Source organism: Arvicanthis niloticus, chromosome 3 (genome assembly GCF_011762505.2).
Source record: "Arvicanthis niloticus isolate mArvNil1 chromosome 3, mArvNil1.pat.X, whole genome shotgun sequence".
In the NCBI taxonomy this organism is placed as follows: domain Eukaryota; kingdom Metazoa; phylum Chordata; class Mammalia; order Rodentia; family Muridae; genus Arvicanthis; species Arvicanthis niloticus.
Genome location: NC_047660.1, coordinates 49,017,873 through 49,041,939, shown reverse-complemented (window position 1 = coordinate 49,041,939; position 24,067 = coordinate 49,017,873). Strand labels below are relative to the sequence as shown.

Below are 24,067 nucleotides of genomic sequence, written 5' to 3'. Positions count from 1 at the left end.
TCCTTAATATTGCAAAAGAATTCAGAGATCTGTCTGCCTTTGCTAAGAACAGATGATAAACTAGTTAGGTGGAACACTGCCCTGACCACACCTGGGCCTAACCTCCCTCTGTCCTAGGCTGACCTTGAACTCAGGAATCTTCCTGCCTTTGTGTCTTTCTGATAAGCTGACTCATAGTGTAGCTGCCTTTGTTCCTTTAGATTCATGAAGTCCCTCATAATTCATATTGCATCCTTATATTTTGCATAGTTGAGAAATTATACATATTTTGAACTCATGTATTTAGAGTTCTTCACAGCCTTAAGGGCTGTCCTGTAGGTCCCAGCATTTACCATTTTGCTGTGACATTAGCTACAGCAAAAACTTCTCCTGGACTCATCTTGTCTCAGATTATCATGGAGTTATTAATATTGAGAGACTTTCCTCCAAGGAATGTGAAAATATGTGCAATATTATACAAACAAGCCTCACGCCCACAGCAGCCAAAGACACTTGTGGTGGCTCATACCATGGCCCTGTCCCTGGAGTAGGAGCCTTGTCAAGTCACTCTGTCTCTACCAGGGCTACACCAGGCTCGGCAAGTATAGGAGAATTGGGAGTTCTGAAGCTCCTATGGTTTAAGGTAAGTTCCACTTGAAACCCAAGTGTCTGTGGAACACTTGTGAGGGAGGAAGCCAACAGCTGAGATGTACTTGGGGAGTAAATTTTTTCTAGAGAGAATGTTCTTATTTCTAGATTCTCCACAGGGTTGTGTATTGTATGTACTGTTGGCAGGCAGGAAATACTTTCATACAATGGGACTGGTGCACCTGTGTGTGTGTGTACCTGTGTGTGTACATGGTGTTTTATCTATGTGTACATTACCAGGTATATGGCTCAGCTTTGGGAGATTTGAGTTCTGGGCTGGTAGCCTTATAGTCCTTTCAGACAATCTCTACCTTCAGTTTTCTGTCTTCCAGCCCTGACACACTCAGCATGAAACCTCGCTGCTGGTTTTCTTAAACTTGATTTTGGGGTCTCTTTGTTCTTATGGCTCAGTCCTTCACACCAGTTTCAGCAGAAGTGTGAAATTTGGCTTTTTTTTTTTTTTTTTTGGAAATTGCATGTTACTCACTGGAAATGCAGGAAGGAAGCTTGAGCATGAAGTGCACTCAAAAAAAAAAAAAAAAAGAGGCACACAGAGAGCAAGAAACCACAGGGCCTATCAGCCTGTCGTCATCAAGCAGACTAGAATAGTGTAGAAAAACTCTAGGCAGAGAGGAAATGAACTAGAGAGAAGGGGAACAGGCCCAGAAGAGAGAGGAGAGAGGGCAGAGGCAACGGTCGTGGTGAGCTGAGGCTGCAATGGTCAGGATGGAGGAGGTGGCCGTGAAGCAGGGCTTCCTGCATCTTCAGCAGCAGCAGACCTTTGGCAAGGTAAGAGTGAGGCTGGGCTCTCACTGGGTGGAGCAGCTCAGGGGAGGGCCTCGTTACTCGGGTAGAGGGGTGGCTTAATGTCCCTGACCCTTCAGAGACCCTGTGCTCTACCAGTTTAGACCAGAACACTACTTGGGGAAGATGCCTGCCTTTTCAAGGTGCCTTGCCTCCTCAACCAGGCCCCAAATGGCTCTCTTTGCTGAGAGCTGTTTGTCCTCGAGTGTGGGGTGGGGAAGGAAGCAGAAGCTGACATCATCTCTCTCTTTTCAGTATTGAATTTGGGGGTAACTTGGGAGGGAGTTGGGGGGCAGTTAGGGATGACAGCTGAGGCTCCTCTCACCTTTGATTGCTACTAAGCTGTGGCCCCAGGGTGGTCCAACCTCTCCCTCCCCTACCTTCTTTGAAAGAGAAGCTCCCCTGCCTCCTGCTGTCACCCAGCTGTGCTTACCCACACCCCAGCTCACCCTGTCTAGGTCTCTGTCTCTCATGGTTCAACTCATTAATACAAAACAGGAAAGGAGTTGGGAATCTTTGGAGCCAGAGCCTGTCTATGAAATGAAGACTTGTCCCTGGTCTAGGCTACCCTCTCCTCACTGTTATGCTCTAGGTTCAGTGACTTTTGTCCCCACTACCTAGCAGATGGGCCTGTCATCTTCCTGGACTCTGCATCCATAGGACATTTCCTGCCTAGCCTGTAGATTTTGGTCTCCTGGCTAATCAATCGTCAGCTCAGTCATTCCATGGTCTCTGTTGTCTTCTTGGCTTCTCTGGCTGGTCTGTGATGTTTACCTTTCTCCCCATCCTGTGTTACTGCCCCAGCCCCATTACCTCTCCCACAGTTCCTCTTCTCTCCTTCCATGACCATCTCTCCATCTGATGGTTCCCACTTGGCCTCTACCTGCCATACCTGGGCTCAGAAGTGGCGCCGGTTCGCAGCTGTGTTATATGGAGAGTCTGGCTGTGCCCTAGCCAGACTAGAGCTCCAGGATGGCCCGGAGAAGACACGGCGTGGAGAGGCTACTCGGAAGGTTGTTCGCCTCAGCGACTGCTTACGGGTAGCAGAGGTAGGAAGTGAGGCCAGCAGTCCCCGGGACACCAGTGCCTTCATCCTGGAGACCAAGGAGCGTCTGTACTTGCTGGCAGCCCCGTCGGCAGAGCGCAGTGACTGGATACAGGCCATCTGCCTGTTGGCTTTCCCGGTGAGGGGTACAAAGCGGACCATAGGCACACAAGGGGAGGGCAGTGTTAGATACTTCCTGTGGGCAGGTGGTAGAAGAAACAAAACTCTTGTAGGAGAGTTCTTTCTTAAGGGAACCCAGTTTGAAGTGCACCCAGAACCAGCAGTCTGGGTATGCTCTGAAAGTGTGGGTCAGAGGGAGGCGTGGGGTGAGTTCTGGTGCTAAGACCTGGCACCCGCCTCCTCAGGGGCAGAGGAAAGAGTCGCCAGGCCTGGAGGAAAAGAACGGCAGTCCCTGCATGGAGGAGAATGAGTTGTATAGCAGCTCCACCACAGGTGAGAGTTTGGGGCTGAGGGACCCTATGGGTGTGAGAGGGAGGAGGCATGGGCTGGCTGCAAGGTCAAGTCTTCCTGCCTTGTGGTTACCCTGGGCCCAGCTTATCAGCTTCTCTTCCTGGCTTCTTGGTGCGGTTTAAGGTTGTTGGAACCCAGCCTGCCGCATTGTCACCCTTGGCTCAGGCCATTCTGCCTGAGGCTGAGGGTCTTGGTCTTGACTCTATCTTTGTGGGTCCTGAAGTGATTGTGTGAAGAGAGAATTGCCTTGTGTCTGGCTGTGCAGGGCGTCCTGTGAATGGGGAAAAGCAGTGTTGATAGGGGAGGCCCAGTTCTTGCTTTCTTTGTGTTTTCTAGGCTCCTCCCATGCTTAAGCTCCACCCACGGGAAGGGGCATGGGCTATAGGAGGGTCTTAGGGTCAGGCTTCACCTGTAGCTTAACATTAGGGACTTGGGGAGAGATGATATAGAGAAAACCAAGCTTTGACTCTGGCACCAGTGTCAGGAAGGATGTGGGCCCAGCGTTGGGGTGTTGTTGCTGAGGGCATGAAGGATGCCTTCCAGGAGAGAAGGTGGGGTCAGCAGCCTAGGCTTTAAGATCTGTGTGGGATCACAGGTAACACGAACAGGTTTTTCTTGAGAATTTCTGGCATGCTTACTAAGGATAGGTTGGTGTGGAAGGAGTTCACTATTTATTTCCTGAGGCTGCCTCTTTTTCTTCTCCTCCCCAGGGGTCTGCAAGGAATATGCGGTGACCATACGACCCACAGAAGCCAGTGAACGCTGCCGGCTCCGAGGGTCCTATACTCTCCGGACCGGGGTGAGTGCCCTGGAGCTGTGGGGTGGCCCTGAGCCAGGCACACAGCTGTATGACTGGCCCTACAGGTTTCTTCGACGCTTTGGGCGTGACAAGGTGAGTGAAGGGCTGAACCGAGCAGTCTGAGACCAAAGACCTGAGAGGAACAACTAGGGAGGGGCAGAGAGCCAATGAAGAGAGAGTGGAGGGAGGAGGAAGACCATCCAGAGAGACAGCAGAGGTGGGAGGACATGGAGGGCACAGAGTGAAAGCCAAGAGGTCTAGGTGAGGAGAGATGACGTGGAGAAGGGATGGGGAAGGCTGAAGAGCCGTTGACATTTCTTGAGCCTCAGTCAGTTCATGCATGGAAAGGAGGGAGAGGAGAGTCTGCTTGCCAGGTGTGGCGGGACACAGCTTGTAATGTCAGCACCGAGGAGGCTGAGGCAGGAGACACCAGAGTTAAAAGCCCTGCCGGGGCTACATAGTGAGAGCCCTTCCCCAAGTAAACAACCAACTGCAACTAACAAAATGCAGGGGCAGAGGGACAAGAACTGGAAGAGCAGTTTCTGATGCCAGGCCGGAACTTCTACGTGTGGGTGGAGGTCCAGGAGAGAAGAGCTCTATAACCTCTCTCCCCTCACTGTAGGTGACTTTTTCCTTTGAGGCTGGCAGACGCTGTGTCTCTGGAGAGGGCAGCTTTGAGTTCGAAACACGACAAGGCAATGAGATCTTCCAAGCTCTAGAAAAGGCCATTGCTGCTCAGAAGAACGCCACCCCTTCTGGGCCTCCACCCATGCCAGCCACAGGGTCCGTGATGCCTACTGTGCTGCCTCGACCTGAAAGCCCCTATTCCCGGCCCCACGACTCTCTGCCTTCTCCATCCCCTGGCACACTGGTGCCTGGCATAAGGCCAGGGGTCCCTGAGGGGGAATATGCCGTGCCCTTTGATACAGTGGCTCACTCCCTGAGCAAGAGCTTCAGGGGCATCCTGACGAGTCCTCCTCCACTCCTTCCTGACCCACTATATGACAGCATTCAGGAGGATCCTGTGGCCCCTCTACCTGACCATATATATGATGAGCCTGAGGGTGTGGCTGCCCTATCCCTCTATGAGAGATCACAGAATCCCTCAGGGGAGACATGGAGGGAGCAGGCCCCTACTGATGGGGTTTCCAACTCCCTCCAGCAAGACTCCTCTGTGCCTGGCTGGCCACAGGTCACCGAGTATGACAATGTCATACTTAAAAAAGGCCCAAAGTAAGGGGATGGCCAGGAGATGGGATATGGGTTCCTGGAGAGGTCTTTGGAACTGTGGAGGGGACATGGGGGCTTCTGGTAGAGTCCTTTTGGCTACTGCCCCTTCCTGGGCCCCAGGCTTAGTGTCCTTCTTTGTGTACTGTATGAGTCACTAGCCTGGAGCAGGAAGAGGGCCCTGGAGGGACCCACCCTCCTACACTTTTCCACTTCCTCCCACTGCCTTGGGTCTAAAGGGAACTGGGGCCATTTCTCTTAAGAGACAGAAGGATTTCCACTGGCGCCCCGGCTCCTTTGCTTGTGCAGGCCTCCTGCCTATGCATGTTCTGTTCCTGGGACAACCCTGGCTTCTGGTTGGCAACAAGAGTGGCTGTTGTCCCTCTAGCTCCCACAGTTTTCTAGACATTAAATCAATTTGGAACAATTTTGTGTCCTGAATGTTGTGAGGTGGGAAGAATGTTGGGGCTGACCTGCTGAAGGCTCCTTCCCCGGGCTGGAATGTCTTCCCTGGGTCTATGCTGGGTCCTCAGCATGAGGCCCCAGAAGGTCTGGGACCCTAGAAATGTTTATCTTATTTATTATTATTTTTTTTTGTTGTTGTTGTTGCTATAACTGAATGCCACAGGCTAGGTAGTTTATGAAGAAAAAAAGATTTTATTTCCAGCTCATGGATCTTCAGGCTGGGGAGTCCACAAACACGAAGAGACAGCAAAGCTGTTCCCTGGATCATGCACTGGTCCTCGAATGACTTCATTCATCTACAAGAGCAGCGCCCTCATCGTCCAATCCCAAAGGTCCCGCCTCTAAATCCATGAGCATTTAACTGGAGATTTTGTTTTCAACATATGAAATGTCCATTCAAAGTAAGAAAAACCTTCAAATGTCTACTTTTTTTTTCTTTTTGCAAGGACAGAAAAATGGCAGTGGATGTGTGTGAAGGGTTGACGGACAATCTGGATTTCGAGGACTCATTAGCATTTATCATATTTTACATTTCTTTCTTTCTTTTGTGTGTATGGGCAGGCAGGGCTTGCTCTACAGTTCCCACGTGGAGGATGAGAGACAATGTGCAGGAGTCGGCTCTCTCCTTCCGCCATGTGGGTTCCAGGATGGAACTCAGCTCATCAATCTTGGGGAGTCTTTCCTTGCTGAACCATCTCATGAGCCCCAAGATCTGAGTGACTTATTGTATTTTTACGCATGAGAGATAAGACTTACCTGTTGTGTGGCCCTGACCAGCCTTTCCTAGGACTTGAACCCCTATGTGTGTAAAGCGGAGAGAGACAAGTCACAGATGTCTGTCCTTGAGAAGGGAACGTTAAGGGCCACAAGAGGCAGCCCAAGGCCAGGTGCTTCAGAAGCAGTAACTGTCCAAGAAAGGCTTCATAGCAAAAGGTGGTGTTTGAGGTGGGCCTTTCAGAGTGGGAAGGAGTTTGATGGTACTTAAGGGGTCTGAAGAAGAGAGAGAGAGAGAGAGAGAGAGAGAATGAGAATGAATATCTTGGAAGGGAGGAACATACAGAGGGAGTCAGGAAGCAGTTGGAGACTCAGTGGAGGGAAGCCCTGATCCATCACTGTTCAGTTGGAATGTTGACTTAGTGATAGCAGGAAGCGTCCATCCGGTAGAAATCACATTTTGAGCACTGAACTTCGATCTCCGCCCTGCTGATCTCTATGGATAGGCTCCTTTTCTTCAGTGCCGGGCATTGGCCATGGCCTCCAATCTCTTGGTAGGGCAGGTGTGTCACATGCAACTTTGACTTAGGAACGCACGAACATTGGGAGGTCTTATCAACACAGAAACCTGCTGTAGGTGGAGAAATAGTGCATGCAGCAGCAGATTCGGAGTATGTTATGAGAAGCTTGTAGTTAGTGGGGGAAGGAAGGGAGGTTTGAGGCTTTTGGATAAGGAATGCTACAGGAATAAATCCTTAGGACAGCAGCTCTGGGAACCTGGACCTGGGGGTGAGAGATGTAGCTTAGAGACGCCACTGAAAGGGTTCCTGGGATTCGAAAGGTGTCACAGAGTTAGCTCCTGTGGAGCTTGGGTGATGGAGAAGGGACATTTTCAGGGAGACACTTAAGTTTCAGGTAGTGAGCTTGGGTCCTCACATGCTTAGGGTTAAGATGACTACAGTAGCCAGGGGGTGTTTTTAATCCCAGCACTCCAGAGGCAGGGATATCTCCAAGTTCAAGACCAGCCTGTTCTACAGAGCAGAATTCCAGGGCAGCCAAGGCTATATAAAGAAACCCTGTCTTGAAAAACTAAAAAAACAAACAAAAAAAGCAAAAACCCAACCAACCAACCAACCAACCAAACAGATGGCGACATTGCGTCCAGCCACAGTGAAGTTCTAGCGCTAGACGAGGTTCTAGCGTCTAAGAGAGCAATGAGCAACAGACACACAGATTGATGCCTTCAAGGCCCCCGGGTGTGTGGCCTCTTAAGTGTTGTCTTACGGTAGCTTTTGTCAGTTATTAGTGGAGTAAGCTGGAGCAGGTAAGAGGTTCTCTGCCCCTTTTGTCTGTGCAAAGGTTTGCATTCAATTTGCGGGTCCAATTCCCCAAGGAGCCCAGGCTCCTCAGGATGTGGGGGAAGAGCATTGAGGAAGGAGTCAGGTAGATGCTTTGTGTCTCAAAGCAAAGGAAGCCACATTACTAATTTCCTCACGCGGCACTTGACGTGCTCATCCCGAAGGTACCCAGCAGGGGGCAGTGTCAGCCTGTGGAAACTGCAACTAAGGCTTAAGCATGCGAGGCGCGGTGGGTGCTTGGTCCTGAGGGACGAATTTCTCTACCTGAAGGGTATGGGGGTCGGGGGGTTGCAGCTTCAGGAGTTTGCATTTTAGACCAGGTCCCTTCAGACCCTTGGGATTTTCCTCCGGAAGTGTGGACGCGCTTGGACAATATGGGATTACGAGCCGATCCCTATCTCTTTGTGCCCTTCACTTTCAAGAGACAGAACTTCTGGTTGCTCTACTCTGAGATCACGTGATCTCAGGGGGGGGGGAATTGGTGGACAGCTTGACTGGGGAAAAGTGGGGTGAGGGGTTGGTAGCTGCGGAAGTAGAGCATTTGGGGAAGCTGGGAGGGGCAATGAAAGTCCTTAGAGGGCTGTTGGGGAAACGCTGACTAGGCTTTCAGTGCCCTCAGAGGAAATGAGCCAGTGGGTGTGGCACACTCTTCGAGCTCTGAGTGCCTCTTAGCTAGCTTTAGCTGCGTCTGTGTCACCGTGATGTGAGCATCATTCACTCAGTAATACTATAGAGCAACTCCCACTTGTGTCCCCCCCCCCCCCCCACACACTCAGAAGCTGGGATTCCGGAAGGTTCCCCAGCTCCAGCCCCAACCCCAATTCAAAGGAGCTAGCAGTGGGGAGCAGCAGAGGTGGCCACTGATGGATCAGAGAGAGAAGCAGCTTGGGAGCACCTCAGACAGACACATTGAGGCAAGGCCTCCTTCAAGAGCCGCTGAGCCATCTAGGCAGCCAGGGGAAAGGTCATAGGTAAGGAAGGAAACAGACTTGCCATTGTGGGGCAGAACAAAGGATTTACAAAGACCATCCCACCCAGAGAGGCTCTGTGGGCTCTAGGCAAGCTGTTGATACTATGAGAAGTTTAGTTGTATCTAGGACTCTCCTAGACTGCCTTAATCTTTTAATTGAAGGCATAGGTTGCCTAATGAATGGACATGCTCTGAGAAATTTGTCACCACACATCGTCACCACTGACTTTTCTTTTATTATTTCTTTACATTCTGACCACAGTTTCCTTTCCCTCCTCTCCTCCCAGTCCTTCCCCTCCCAAACCCCATTCACTTCTCTTCTGGTTCTCTTCAGAAAAGGGGACCTCACATCAACCAACCCTGGCATATCAAGTTGCAGTAAGACTAGGCACAACCTCTTCTATTGAGGCTAGACAAGGCAGCCCAGCAGGAGGAAAGGGTTCCAAAGGCAGGCAATGGAGGCAGAGACAGCCTCTGCTTCTGCTGTTAAGAGTCCACTTGAAGACCATGCTACACAACTGTAACATATGTTTGGAGCACCTAGGTCGGTCCCATGCAGACTCCCTGGTTGGTGGATCAGTCTCTGTGGGCCCTTATGAGCCCAAGTTAGTTGATTCTGTAGGTTATCTTGCACCACTGAAGTTTACACCTACTTGATATATATCTATATACTTAGGGTACATGGTATGTATGTATATATGCTTATATATGTCTGTGTGTAAATATAATTTATACTACATATATACATATACACTACATAGATACATGTATATATGTAACATACATATACATGCATGTAATATATAATTTATATATATTCTATATAATCACAATATATGTATAATTTGTATATATTATAGATATGACATAGCCTGTTTCATCTAAGGTACAAACATGTAGAGCATTGTTATATGTGGAATATTGGATATATTGGTAACATAATGGTATTTGTGTGTATGAACATCCAGGGTAGAGGAGGAACCATAAACATACCAGGGCAGGAGGAATTTTTTCATCTGCTTTAATCTTACAGGCTTTATATACAGCTTGCCGTTGACTGAGAAGTCATTGTGCACTGTGGGTCAGGCGGTGGCATCAGGGCAGATAGGAGTTCAGGTCCCCAGCTTGGAGGCCTGTACCCAAATTCACGACTGCCGAATGCTGTGTCCTTCTCATTCTTTTTTTTTCTGACTCTCCCATTTCTCTTTGTTCCTGCTTTCTTTAGAGTGTATAATCTCTCTCTCTCTCTCTCTCTCTCTCTCTCTCTCTCTCTCTCTCTCTCTCCTCTCTGTGTATGTGTGTGTGTGTTGTGATCCGAGTAAACCTGCCCCACACTTACAGTGAGGATGATGTCAGGCCCCCTTAGGAGGTTCCACCGTAGACTTTCAGCATCTGGAAAGGCCCCGATTGCTTGGCCCTATCTGGCTCACTCAGCCCTCCCTGGTGACTCTCCTCAGGTTGCTGCTGCCACCACTTTTCGGCCTTGATGCTAACCAGCCTACTGCCTCTTGCCTCCTGGGCGTTGATTCAGTTAGCCAAGGTGCCCATCTCCAGCAAGGGCCATTTATAATATCAATTGGGGCAGCTGCAGAACCTCAGGCAGGGCAGGGCTGGGGAGGTAGTGAGCTGAGAGGAGGAGGTAGAGGAATCCTGGAAGAGGGGGGTCTGATCTGATTAGGTGCTAAGCTGGCTTCCCCCTGGCAGGAGGCTGTACATCACTGCTTGGCTCTGGTCCTCTACTGCCCAGCACAGAGCAGAGTCCATCAATCTCCAGGCTGTGGCCAGGGTTGGTAGGGAGAGGGCAGTGATATGCAGTCTTCAGAACACTTCCATCTTTGTAGAGTGCTTGGGACAGCTTAGTGTTGTAGGCTGGGCACACAGGTTGCTGCTTGACTCCCTGGATTCAAGTTCTACCTCTGTTCAATGGCAGCTGTGTCTTTGGCACTTGCCAAAGAAGAGGGGTTACACTTCACTTCTTCAAAGCTTGTGGCAAAGATAAAAGGAACAAATTAAAACAGCTCCCAAGACAGTGCCTGGCACATGCTGAGCTTTGGTGTCCACCACAGTCTCATTGGGTCCTCAAACCAGCAGGCAAGTTATTCTTAGCTTATTAATAGGGTCACTGGGTCATAGGCAAGCAGTTTCCCTGTGGTCTTTGCAGAGAAGACTTGGGCTTTGTAGGAGTAGAAGGATTTGCCTGGGACAGAGATACATGGTTCTAAAGATCAAAGAAGGAAGGAAGAGAGGTCAAGGAGAGGTCAGGAAGGCATTGCCAGTGGCCTTTCCTTTCCACACTAGGAGGGAGAGGGACAAGGAAAGGGGTTCTTGAGAGAAGGAGAGAGAGAGAGAAAGGGAGGGAGAGAGAGAGAGAGAGAGAGAGAGAGAGAGAGAGAGAGAGAGAGAGAGATATTGAGACCTGCAAAACTAATGACTTGAAGTCAAATTGCGGGTCCAAGCTGGCAGCCTGTTCTGCTTGAGACAGCTTTCTAGGTTGCTCTATGTTCTCCAAGCAGTTCTCTTGTTATTCTGGAAATTACCTAGATAGCTTATCTCTTAGAGACCAAAAGCGCTGTTTTTTATTTTACATATTAATTCAGTCATTAGCCCAGGTTTCCTTTCGATTAAACCATGAATCTGCATCCCATGACCCCAGCCCATTGAGTCTTAGCAAGAGTCAGCAAGCACAGACCCATCCTGGAATTACCATTCCGACTACTCCTGGACCTAAATTCCCTCAGTCCCAGGCTGACCTTAAACTCAGGAATCTGCCTGTCTTTGAATCTTTCTGACAAGCTGGCTTATAGTGCAGCTGCCCTTGTTCCTTTAGATCTGTGAAGCTCCTTATACAATTTATATTTTGCATGGCTGAGAAATGATATATTTATGAACTCATGTTTTCAACGTTCTTTCTCACAGCCTTAAGGGCTGTCCTGAAGGTCACAACATTCTACCATGTTGCTGAGATTTAGACACATTCTTGCCTCCCAGACTCGTGCTGTCTCTGATTATCATAGAGTCATTAACCTTGGCAGAGAGGACATTCCTCGAATGTGAAAATATTTGTATACTCTTATACAAACAAGCCTTGCACCCACAGCTACCATCAATGCTCAAGGAGGCCCATGCGCTGCTGGCTCTGTTCCAGGAGGGTCAGGAAATCCTGTCATACTGTCTCTTATGTGGCTGTTCTGGACTCAGCAGGGGATGGCAGATTCCTGTGGGTGAATCTGGTGCTCACATGATCTATTATGTTTAGGATTGGTGCCGCCAGGCTGGCAAGTGGCTGCATAGGCTAGACGAACTTGGCTGGAAGCAAAACTGGATAGTAGGCAGCCTCAGGGAAGCACCCCTTTCATGCTGGCAGCACCCACTTACACCAGGCAGTGAGCACATTGGGGCCACTGTCTGGGAATAGGCACCAGGTGGCTCAGCTAGTGCCACTTGCCAACTGGTGTGCAGATCCTGGGACCACTGCCCTGAAGCCAGAAAGAGGAATTGGGGGAAATGAAGGAAGAAGTTGAGGAGGAGTGGGCATAAAGCCTAGAGCCTGCTTGGAAGCCAAGTTTGATAAGCTGGCCCACAATCTCAACACATGGGAGGCTGAGTCAGGGTTGTTAGTTTGAGGCTAGCCTGGGCTACATAGTGACAACGTGTCTCTAAATGAATGAATGACTGAATAACTAAAAATAAAATAAGGTGCCCAGAAAAGACTTAACACAATAGTTTCTCTTTCTCCCTCCCTTAATTCTTTCTTGCCTCATGCCCTCTTTCTCTTTTCTCTTTTTGTCTCCCCCCCCCCCCCCAGCTCCTTTCTTTTGCTCTAGTCACCGCCTTAGATCTTGCCATGTAGCTCAGGTTGGCTTCAAAAATCACCCTCTTCCTCCTGAACTTCCTAAGTAGCTAGGATTGTTACGTGTGTGCTTGACCCTGGCTGAAAGGACAAATACAACGCAGCTTTTTCTTGAGGTGGAGAAACACAGGTGCTTTTCAATATTTCAATAATATACACTGATGGTGCTCTGGAGGATGATCTGTCTAGAAACTTCTCATCCCTCATTCCTGCCCGCCAGGAACCTATGCTTATCTTGCCTAGTGAACCTCCGTGTGTGTGTGTGTGTGTGTGTGTGTGTGTGTGTGTGTGTGTGTGTGTCTGGGGATAGAACCCAGGGCTGGCATGTTCTCTCCTAGCCTTTTAAAATACCCTCTGTGAAATGTTTACAATGTCCAATGCCTCAGACAATGAGGCCTGAAAGCTGCCAGGAGGCGATGGAGGTGAGGATGGCCATGTCCTGTCTCTGGAGCTAGGGTTTGACTGCTTTTAAAAAAGCAGCAGCTTCCTATAAAGTTATAGGAGGCACAGATAGAACTGCAGGCACGGCTGTGTTCCTCCTCAGACGCTCATGTCTTTTCCCAGACCCCTCTCTTTTCCTCATTCCATGCCTGCTGTTAGCGCTCTCTGGAGGCTCCTGGGGCTGAGAGTGCAAGGGTCAGGATACCTGAGCCTGAAGGAGCCTTAGCAACTCTCTGGCCTAGAGCCTCACTTCCCACTTAAGGAAACAGAGGCCTCGTGGATTTCCCCATCTCTCTCAGCCATGTTGATCTTTTATGAGAATCCATGCTGGATGCAGAGGACAGAGTCCCTAATATGCAGGCCTTGGACATCCACAGGAAGTTAGTTTGTGACTTTCTACATGGATAGGAGGGGCACCACAAAGATGGGGACTCCTGCTCCCCTATTCTATTTTCCTAAAAGGACAGGTCTCTCTGAGAAAGGATTTCTTCCCTTCGAAACATTACTCTGCAAGTCCCAGAGCAAATGCCCAAGGGTGTGTGTGAGGGTTGTGTTAATTAAGGAAGCTGAGACCCAGGTTGTTCATTTCCTGCTGGTCACCTCACTGATCTGCACCAAAGGCAAGCTAGGTGGGCCTGTGGACACTGTCCCTTTCTGTTTTCCCTGGTAATAACTCCCCCTGGTTACCTTGTGCTGGAGTCCCCAAGGAGCTCTGCTTTGCAGGCAGTTTGAAACAGGGCATAACAACCAGGCTGTTTCCAACTAACTTGATCACTGAGTCCAGGTGGGTGGTAAAGACTTGGTGGAGAGAAGGCAGAGGATGTGTGGGAGGTGAGTTGGGGTGGGCCCAGTAGAGGACAATGTGGACTCATGAAGAATGGGCCTGTATCAAAGACAGATAGATGGACAGACGGACAGACAGACAGGCAGGAGAAAGAGAGAGAGAGAAAGAGAGAGAGAGAGAGAGAGAGAGAGAGAGAGAGAGAGAGCGAGAGAGCGCAGTGGTGGCGCACGCCTTTAATCCCAGCACTTGGGAGGCAGAGGCAGGCAGATTTCTGAGTTCGAGGCCAGCTTGGGCTACAGAGTGAGTTCCAGGACAGCCAGGGCTACATGGAGAAACCCTGTCTTGAAAAACCAAAAAAAAAAAAAAAAATAGTTTGAATTGTTTTTGTTATTCATTCAAATACACACACACACACACACACACACACACACACACACACACACACACACACATATATAGTGGTCATGGTCTCATTAGGGCATTTATTCCTATCCCTTTTAAGGTCATGAACACAATCCTAATTGCTATTTGAAGTGTTTGTCTTGAGTTTCAGCCAAGTTGCTTCTTTTCAGAAAGTGTTGCTGGCTTCTGGAGGAGGCATTTTGGCTTGGCTGTTTATGCGGCGTGTTATTTTTTTTTTTTTTTACTTCAGGAATCTAGGCATTTAGAGTTATGCCATTTGGAGTATTTCTTGGTATAGATATCGAGTCTCACATGTATTAGGTGGGTGTCCCATTCTTTGGTTGTTTGCTGCATGTTCTGGGTCCTACCCAAGTGTGGTGGCTATGGGGTACCTGATAGAGAGTGTTTTTATGAACCAGAAGGAACCACAAAGGAATGGCTATGTGCTAGAAATAATGGCTGAGAGGGGTTGTGAGAAAGGGGTAAGGGGACTCTGGGTCCACACCAAGAGGTCATCCCTAGGGGATGAGGGTGGGCTGAGAGGACCTCAGCCCTTGTGTTTTTATCTCTCAGCTATGAGTAGTAGGGTCCACAAACCCGGATGGGGTTAAATAAGGCAAGTGGAAATTGTGTCCCTTTATTCACTATCAAGTCATTCCCTGATGCCAATCAGATGCCAATGTTCTCAAATCTCAGGGTTTTCCGAGCCTCCATGAATCATCATGAAGAACAACAGAGAGCACACAGGATGGACTCACAGAAAGCACAAACAACCTACGTTCACTGGTTTTGTTTCTTCCTCCAAGCCAGCCTTAAAGGTACAACCCTCTGTCTGTGGTGATAGGCATGCACCACCATTCCTGGATAATTCACCTGCTCTTGGCTCTACTGGCTCTCTCCAGGGCTCATCCAGAAGCTTCAGGAATAGCCAAACCATGACAGAGCCCTAGGACAGAGGGGGCTTTGCCACCTCTGGCAGCTGACAGGTGTCGGAGAGCTAGGCTCTGACTCCTTTAAGAACTTGCCCTTTCCTGTTGGTTCAGGCAGGGAGATGGATGGTGGTCTGAGGAGGAGGGATGAGAGCTGGAAGAAGAACTGATTGGAGAACAGGTCAGTTGGTAAAGTCTCTGACAGATCAATGGAGACTGTCTGCACAGTGGGGTTGCACTTAAAGGCTAAATAGTGAGCACCTGGATTTGGGGCCTGGCATCTACTGCCCTGCCCCTACAGAAGGGGTGCTATCTGCAGCCCTTTCTCCGATTCTAGGAAATCCCAGAAGCCCTTCCCATAGATCCCACAAGAAATGAGACTATTTGCTCCCGATCTGAAGGTGTGGGTAGCTATGATCCAGTATTCTGGTAGCTTAAGGGATGTTCTGCTCACAGTGGGCAAGACAGTGAGGGAGTCCTCACACTATATTGTCTAGCTATGATTCTGTGTCCTGGTAGTTAGGAAGTGTTTTGTTCACACTGGGCAGGATGACAAATGGTTCTCGCACTGTAGTGTCTGCAAGCAGATGCCTTCTGAATGTCTATAGACATGCCATTGCTGGGATCTGTGAATACCCTTAGGTCTCTGCTAGAGGTAGGGCTATTCCCTAGCTGCTCCCTCACTAGTTCCTTCTCCAGGCGATGTGTGTCCATGTGCATGTGTGTGTGCGTGTGTGTGTGTGTGTGTGTGTGTGTGTGTGTGTATGTATCTAAATTCTGTCCCCTTTACATTGTCCCCAAGTTAGGGTAGCATTTGCTCATCAGGTTGGAGTTCCACATCCATCAAACTAAGGAGGGACAACCTGCAGCGCCTCCCTCTATTTTTTAGAGGTGCTCCTGTCTGGATCCTCTGAAGACAGTGCCTTGGCCAAGATCAGAGCTGATGAGGGTAAGGAGTGGGAGACACTTATCCCGATGGCCCTGTTCTGCCAGGATAAACTCACTGGCTCCTTTTACTGGTAGGCAGGTCAGATGTGTCAGAGAGTAGCTGTGAAGACGACCGGACATACGAAGCCATAAACTTATTCCAAAACACTGGGAGATTTTTCTGGTCTTTTTTTTTTTGTTGTTGTTGTTGTGGTTATTGTCACTTGATTGGGCAGTTCTACAGCATGAACTTTGTAGGTGACAGTGTCATGTCAGTGTTAAAGGTTGGTCACTCCTGCTAAGGTCTTTCACTTCACTTGCCATCACCGTGGCCCTTGCTGTGGGGTCTGCTGCTCAGGGGAAGTGTGTTGGTGCTCCTGGCACTTGAGGTCCCTGGCCTGATGACTTCTCACTGCAATATCAGGAGCTTTAGGAACAGGAACATGTTGCTCCCGGTCTGGCTAGGAGACCTGCTTTAGAGAGCCATGCATCCTAGTATACCACATACAGGATCTATTTGTAAGTACAGCAGCTTTGGAACAAAGACAAAATGAGTTTTCATATGGAAGAGGCAGTCTGGGGAAGGGGACCATGCTGGGGACATCAGGAGTTAGAATCAAGATGTGGCTTCCCTAGGAGTTGAAGAGCTAAGGGCTCCAGCAAGGGCCTGAGGCTAGATGCTGTGTGATTTGGGGGTCTGACTCCTATTTGCAGACCTTCTTCAAGGCACTAAATACCTCTGCCATATAATTCGTCCATGATGGCTACCCTCCATGGGCTCATAAAATATTTTACTATTCCTAAAAGCCTACCTTATAAAAGGCAAATGCTCCCCATAAAGTGGTCATGCCTGGAGTTCATTATCAGCCGACACCCTAATTATGATCACTTTAGTAGGAATTAGGTGGCACCCAGAAATCTGATCTTAATAGTTTACATGTGTGCATGTGTGTGCCTGTATTTGAGTTGAGGGCACTGAGAATTTTTTTTTTTTTAAATTCACTCAACAAATCTTGATCAAACACTACCAGAATGCCAAATGGTAATCTTGGTTCTGCTGGAATGAAGGCTGAACAAAGACACAAAACACCTCTGCCCCCGTGGAGCCTACATGAGGAAGAAGGACAAAAAACAAGCATAACTAGAGATGAATGGAGGTCAGCAAGTAACAAGGATAAAAATGCAGCAGGGGTGGGGAGGGGATTGTGGGGGAGAGGCTGACTTTCTGGCGGGGCTTGATTAGGACCAGCCTGTGACCACAAGTGCCAGGATGAGGGGAAGGCCAGAAGACCCCCCAGAACATGGTCCTGAAGGAGATCCTTACTCCATCCTAGAGGCACACATCCCCTGAAGCCTCTTCCTGCTTGCATTCTCCTTCACTCAGCCTTCCAAGAATCAGAGAGCTTTCAGGGCCCAGCGGAAGAGAAGCCATAGATGGGGTGTTTCCTGGGCAGGTAGGGTGACAGAGTAGCTGGCAAGCTCCAGTGCAGCCAGTTCCTGGATGTATTAATTGCTTTTGCTAGCTGTGACTGAAATACAACAGGTGAAAGGAAGGAAGATTTGTTTTGGCTCACACTTACAGAGGGTTCATTCAGTCCACGGCCACTTGGCTCCGTGTTTTTGGCCCTATGCTGAGACAGAACATAATGGCAGCAGAGATTGTTTACCTTCTGGTGACCAGGAGACAGAGAAAGGGAATACGAGAGGGGCCAGGCCAAGATATAGCCTCAAGGACACAACCCAGTGTCCACCTTCTCCAGCCGCACCCTGTCCACTTTTCACTGTTTCCAACACTGCTGCATCTTACGAATCTGTCAAGAGACAGATGAAGCCATTCATTAGGTCAGGACCCTGGCGACCTGGCCATCTTTGGAAACACCACCACAGACGCGTTCGTGGGTATGTGCTCTGCCAATGCACGTGGTTCTCAATCCAATCAATGTAATAACTCAGATTAGCTGCGGCACCAGTGAATGAAGTACTAGCTCACCTTACATGGCTTGTTCCCTGTTGTGTGACAAAACATTTCCTGGAGAGATGCAACACACATGTCTATTCACCCCACAGGGGGAGCCCATGACAGACAAATTATGGATACCACCAAAGTCAAACTTGGTGAACCAATGGGTTTTATTGGGGTTACTTACAAGGTGTATAACGAGGGGCTACTCACAGGAGCAGAAATGACTCAAAGACAACTGTATCACCAGGGCCCACCCTAGCATAGGTGACAGCTCACAAAATCTGGGAAATTCAAGCACATTGTATAGCCTGCAGTCAGCCCGACAGGTTGGAGTGTCCTTTCCAGGTCTAAATCTGGGGCATTGCTCTCTTTTTTCACACTAACGTTTGCAGCTCTGGGAGAATCACCAGGCTGAGATGTGTTCTGGTGTGAGGACAGGCAGAGTAGGTTCAGGCTGTTTACACACAGTGCTAAGACTTTCTCCATACTCCACTCTTCTGTTGAGGACCTTCTCTAGCTAGGTGAAGGGGCACAGAAGAAAACCACACAGAGTTGCCCAAAGAGTTTAGCCGGGGAAGTTGACAGCTCCTCACAGTGTGGTGTGAGACTGCTAGGGGCTGATGGAGGGTGCAGCTCTGGGGTACCTAGGGATCAAAGCAACATCCCTAAGCTAGAGGAAGAAAAAAAAAATAGCTGAGATACCCATGCTTGGTCATTCTAGAATGTTCTTTGAGTGCGGTGGGGAAAGGAAGAACGCCAAGCCACAGGGGAGGCCCCTGCAGAGAAAGAAGGGGAAGAGGACATTGTGGTCTACTGTGGGAAAGACAGGGGTAGTCTGGGGAGGACATTTTAATGAGAATGGAGTTCATTGTGAGCACAACCCTTATGATGGATCAAAGGACCTTGACACTGAAGAAGAAGTCTTTTGACTCCAACCCCTTGGTTATAGAAATAGAACCAGGTATGGAGGGGAGAAGATAACTGCCCAAGACCCCTTGGTTACTGGTGGACAAGAACCCTCATGCCTGGGAACCTCAGCTCATCGTAGCTGTAGCTACCATTCTGATCTGTTCTAACAAGTATGAAGTACTAACTTTCTCATCTCCACTCCCTACCAAGAGAGCTACACTGGTCATTACTTCCCCATTTTTCAGATGGAGAACCTTAGGTGTAGCCTTAACTTACTCAAGGTCACACAGCTAGTATGTGGGGAGTGCAGATAGGAACTCTGCAGTTTGCACTAGGGTCCACGCTCTTCCTCATAGAGGCAACCTTTGATGTCTTAACTAGGACTGTGGTCAGTAGCTCTTGTCTAAGCATGACAATGTCTGGGAGAATGTCTCCTTCTCTTACCCTCCACCCTGCTTGTCAATGCCTCAGTGCCTCTGTTCCATATGTTTTTGCTCTCCTTTAGGCAGAGCTGAATATGGTGAAGGAGCAGCTCTGGGCAAGTGAGATGGGATGTTATCATTTGCAGCACTTGCTCAGTGCCGTGCTGTAAATATTTCCACTGTGGCCTGATTCCCTCCATGGCCAACTCTAAGCCCTCAGCTGAACACCAATCAGCTGCAAACTCTGCAATGGACTCTCAGGTCTGTCTGACTCCAGCACATCACTGTAATGATATGCTTCCTTCCCAACTCTTCCTGAAGCTCCTTCCCCCTCCCTCTGCTTATTCACTCCCCACCTTTGATTAAACTAGGTTCACACAGATGGTTATGATTTGAAAGTTCTCATCTTAGGATGTTTACTTCCTCTACTTGAAAAGGAATAATAATAAAAAATTCATGGAGTTCTGCCCACTATAAACATTTCCTAGAAGGGGCTTTGGTGATTTAGTTCAAGTCTTGGTTTTACAGATATGGAAGGTCTGCCTAGAGAGTCAAGGGACTTGCTCAGAAACAAAGTCAGTAACTCACCACACCAGAAGCCTGACTCTTGGTCCCTTGCTTGCTTTTCTAACATATCCTGATGTCGTGTGTGTGTATGTGTGTGTGTGTGTGTGTGTGTGTTGATCCAAAAGACGTACCCTGAAAAAAATAAAACTATTGGCCCAGGGGAAGGGGAACCCTCTAAGGTGTTTTGGATCTGTCTCATCAACCTGTAACTTTGAGTCAGAGTCTTAGATGCTTTGAGCTTTTGCTTTGTCACTTTAAAATGCAGATATTATGAATATTTGCCTTGCACATCTCAGAGGGATGCTATGAAGACCAAAGGAGATAAACGGCTAGCAAAGTGTGTCTGATGTAAGCAAACACAAATGGCTCTTAAATGCAGAGGGCTACTCACTCAGCACCTCATTTGGAATAAGGGAAATGTAAGTTAAAATTACACCGAGGCAAACAATTTTCTCACCTCTCAGATTGGCAACAGGCCAGAAAGTTGATAACCTCCTGTAACGGTGATACTGATGCTGTGAGGGAATGGGCACCCTCATCTTTCTCACAGGAAGAGAAGTGTGCGGAGCCTCGGCAGAGGGTAATTTGGCAATAGCTATCAATGTTTTAAATACATAGCTCTTCTGACCTAGCAATTCCGCTTTTGGGACTATATCTTATAAATATATTTGCATAAGTGCCAAGGATCTCCTTTCAGCTCTTTGTTGTAGTGATGTTTGCAACAGGCAAAAAATTGAAATGATTCAGTGTTCATTAAGAGAGGTATCTATGGGCCAGGGGGTGTGGCTCAGTGGTAGAGCACTTGCTTACCATCCAAGGGGGTCTGAGGTCCACCCCCAGCAATGAATAAAAGAAGATGTCTTTTTAAGATACCATGTCTTCTTATCCTGCCCTGGTTAGGAGCCATTAAGACACCAGGAAGACTTGTTGCCTGGTCTGAAGTAAGTATCCCCAATCGGGGGGAGCATGTCTCTTCTCAGAGTGCTGTTTGTGAGGTCGGTCAGTCCGCTGGGATTCTTACTTTTGTGGTGCTTTATCCTGCTGCTTTCCTGCTCTTCTCTGAGGGGCATCAGCCCATCCTGCCAGCATCTTGATAGCCCAGAAACAAATCCTAGCATGCAGAGGCCTACCATCAATTAGAGATAGGCAAGGGACTTACTATCTGTAGAGAGATCTGCAGGAGGCGGGGCTGTTGGCAAAGGAAAAGCATCATGTCTCCAATTAAAGTTCTAAAGATTTATCTTCCACTCAGCCCCCCTCAGAAATTGACATTTATTAGGTTGTCAAGGCTGATTTTCCTCCTGGCCCTTTCTTGCCCTTAATATCCTCTCTCTCTCTCTCTCTCTCTCTCTCTCTCTCTCTCTCTCTCTCTGAGCATGCATGTGTGCGCATACATACATACATGCACGTGTACAGATACCTAAGTGAATAAAAATCCCTATGGTTTTCTGTTCAAAGATCAAAACTGCTGCCTTTGGCCTGGCTTCTTGACTTTTGATAGAGGGGACTGTTATACTTAGGGGGACACAGGCACAGCTCTGCTGTAGGTAGGGTCTGAGGCTTATAGTAGTAGGCCTAGAATCTAGGATGAAATAGGTTTTGCATATAGTCGGATTGCCAACTGTGTGTTGGGAGTGTCTCATCCCATCGATCTGAGAAAAGTAGCCCATGTGCCACTCACTCTGAATTTCATTACTGGATATGCCTGGAAATATACTGAGCCCTTTTCCAGGTCTCTTTGCAGTGAACATATTCCTCTATGAGGGAATTCACAAAATCACTACCATCCCAGAGACACTGAACTCTGAGTGAAAGGATTCTGAACAGTCTGAAATCCTGCAGGAAGGAAGTTGAAGGCCACGGGGTTTACCCAACATCACTCATCGTGTTGGTGACAGTGATGTGGTTGTCACCTGGGTCCTCTGACTTGAAGATCAGCAGACTTCAGTTTATCACAGTGGTTTTCTTTGGTGACAAGAGGAAGCCTGGCTGAATGTGAGCACAGGGCCCCCAGGTGAGAGAGGACAAACAATAGGCGTGGACAGGTCAGGCAAGTGTGTTGGCAACTTGCCTAACGCTGCCATTTTGCTAGTTGCCGGCCACAGATGTCCCTTTTTATGGTTTTATTTAATTTGCATTTATGATTTGGGACACACACTATATACACCTGGCTTTGGTTTCCTGTTTACTAATCCTTGTGATGTTTCTGGGTTGTTTTTGTGGTGGTTGGATTAGTATTCACTCTTCTTCATTAGAAGTTTGATGTAATGGGATCCTTTCTAGCTGACCTGTTTGTCTCTTCCTCTCATTGAACCGGACTCTTCCTTGTGCTCTTGTGATTGAGCCTGTCTGTATTCCTCCTCAGTGTGTTGTCTTCTTTTAAGCACCCTCTGCAGTGCTGGCTTGGTGGATATGGTCTGCCTCAGTCTGGGCTTGTCCTCAATGTCCTTTTATTCGTCCATTTTTGATAATAGCTTTGCTGGAGGCAGCAATCTTGGCTGGAAGTTCTTACTTTCAGGCCTTGGGAGATATTGTTCTATGTTCTCCTGGCTTTTACAGTTGCTGGGAAAGAAACGAGGAAGTGTAATGTGGGAAGAGAGGGAGAGGATAAAGAATTAAAGAGGGAAAGCTCTTGTAGCAGCTTCTTTGTGTCCCACAAAACTCAGAGACTGACAGTCCCATGCAGAGGGTTATGGAGGGTCAGTTGAACTTGCAGATTCTTTCTTGTGGTTTATGATAGAATTGAGCTTGTCTTGGACAAATGTGATACCTACCAGGACTGTTTATTATCTATACTTCTTTGTATAATAGTCTGTGAGCTGGGTTGGTTCTCTTATACTCTGGAAATTCCTAAGCTCATTGTCCCCGGGGAGTGGCTAATATCTTACTTAGAAGCTGTTTTCCAAGAGAAAGTAACCCTAGTACTGTGATCTGTATAGGTGAAGGACATGTCTTTATGTTTTCAAGATGTTCTAAGTATTAGTCTCCCCAATGAAGGCAGGAGATGCACCCCAGGGTTCTAAACTCTGCATCGCTGATGGCTGACTCCACAAGTTGATTCTCCCACTGGCCTTGGGCTCAAGCCTACCAAGTTCTAATGTCAGCCTCAGTTAACAAGCTCTGCTCCCAGCCACTGAGCACAGGGATATACACTACTCTACCTGGACAGAGCCTCCTGCTGTCTGTAGTTTCTGGCTGGTCTGTGACTAGCCCTCCTGCTCTTTACAACTGGCTCTCAGGGCTGCCTCCGGCAGAAGAGGTTTGTGGTTGTTTCTGTTCTTTGGTCTCTCAGGATAGCTTAGTTTCTCAGTATCTTAGATTAAGACCTCTCTGAAGGTGGTGGCTAGCTGTGGGGCAGTGGGCTGTGAGAGGCAGCTGGGTATCTAGTAGAGCTTGCTTGGAACCCCAGAGACCCTAAAGGAACATAGTAATTTTGTTCGCTCCTGTGGCCCCTGGCTGTTCTCACTTAGCTTCAGCCCTCCACAGCCCCTCCCAAAGAGAGGTTTGTGGCCATTGGTCATGGTCAGGTAGCACAGGTAGAGGGTGTGACACAGGCCGAAGAGCCTCAAGACATATCCAGATTCATTAGATACCTAAAGGCCAGAGGGTGTAGTCAATTAAGCATTCCTTCCCAGACCCTCCTCCTGGCAAAAGGTATTTAACCTCAGGCTGGCCCGGAGAATACTGGGTATAGCTTCATCCACTTTCCACCATGACAATAAACATTTTAAGGCCATGGACTACCTTTTGTCTTTGGGGCCTGCTGTGGGGAACCATGGAGAAGGCCTTCAACTACCGAGCCACTGTCTAACCTCTAGCCACAGAGACTCAGTCCTCCTGTGGCCTCTCAGTGGCATCTGAGAGCCCAAGGGCTTGAGACCAGTTTGTCCCCAGCTGCCCCTTTGGCCCTGGGATCCCTAACCCAAGAGCTCCAGCCCCCTGTGGGGGTCTCAGACTGTGTTTTCCCCATGCCCAGAGTGGAGCCCTGCAGGTTCTCAGAGCCTGACATCTGTCCTGCGAGCGTAGAGTGAACTCAGTTGAATTCCTGTGCTTCTGCTTCTCTGAGCCATGGCCCCAGCTCCTTGGGGTGGCAGACACAGCTAGCCACTGTCCTGTTAGTCATACAGAATGACATGATAGGATTCTGTACCACTGCTGACCGGTACACTGGAGGAAGTTCTGCTGCACTTAAACTCACAACTGTGTGAGGTTTGTGTGGGTTTGCCACCCACTCTCTTTCCCTCTAGGCTGTCTGGCTGACTTCTGGAAAGGTTATCTGTTTTCCCTTCCCTGCCAGAAAACTATATAACTGGGGCAGTGTTCAGCTTGGCTTCTTTTTGGTGTGTGGTCCATCTTTTCCTTGGTATTTTCTCCTTTTTAGCCCAACTTTGTG

The 24,067-nt window shown here is 48.6% G+C and overlaps 1 protein-coding gene across 3 annotated transcripts; it reads left to right on the top strand.

The window, feature by feature from the left end:
- Positions 1 to 1,190: 1,190 nt before the first annotated feature.
- Dok2 (docking protein 2) lies at positions 1,191 to 5,400 on the top strand. Of its 3 annotated transcripts, none has more exons than XM_076930759.1 (5): positions 1,191 to 1,416; positions 2,256 to 2,615; positions 2,842 to 2,929; positions 3,658 to 3,839; positions 4,387 to 5,400. In XM_076930759.1, exons 1-5 carry the CDS (start codon positions 1,345 to 1,347, stop codon positions 4,981 to 4,983), a joined length of 1,299 nt encoding a protein of 432 aa, XP_076786874.1. In that variant the 5' UTR covers positions 1,191 to 1,344; the 3' UTR covers positions 4,984 to 5,400. The 3 variants fall into 3 exon arrangements, with proteins under 3 accessions (XP_076786874.1, XP_076786873.1, XP_034354368.1); XM_076930758.1 differs by having other exon boundaries at positions 1,196 to 1,416; positions 4,369 to 5,400; XM_034498477.2 differs by having other exon boundaries at positions 1,200 to 1,416; positions 2,334 to 2,615; positions 4,369 to 5,400.
- The last annotated feature ends 18,667 nt before the right edge of the window (positions 5,401 to 24,067 follow it).

Bases quoted from the DNA above. Each gene is read 5' to 3' on its own strand.
- Dok2 (XM_076930758.1), top strand. From the start codon at position 1,345: ATGGTCAGGATGGAGGAGGTGGCCGTGAAGCAGGGCTTCCTGCATCTT. The intron at 2,616-2,841 runs GTGAGGGGTACA...CCGCCTCCTCAG, and splicing joins TCTGCCTGTTGGCTTTCCCG to GGGCAGAGGAAAGAGTCGCC. The intron at 2,930-3,657 runs GTGAGAGTTTGG...TCTCCTCCCCAG, and splicing joins GTATAGCAGCTCCACCACAG to GGGTCTGCAAGGAATATGCG.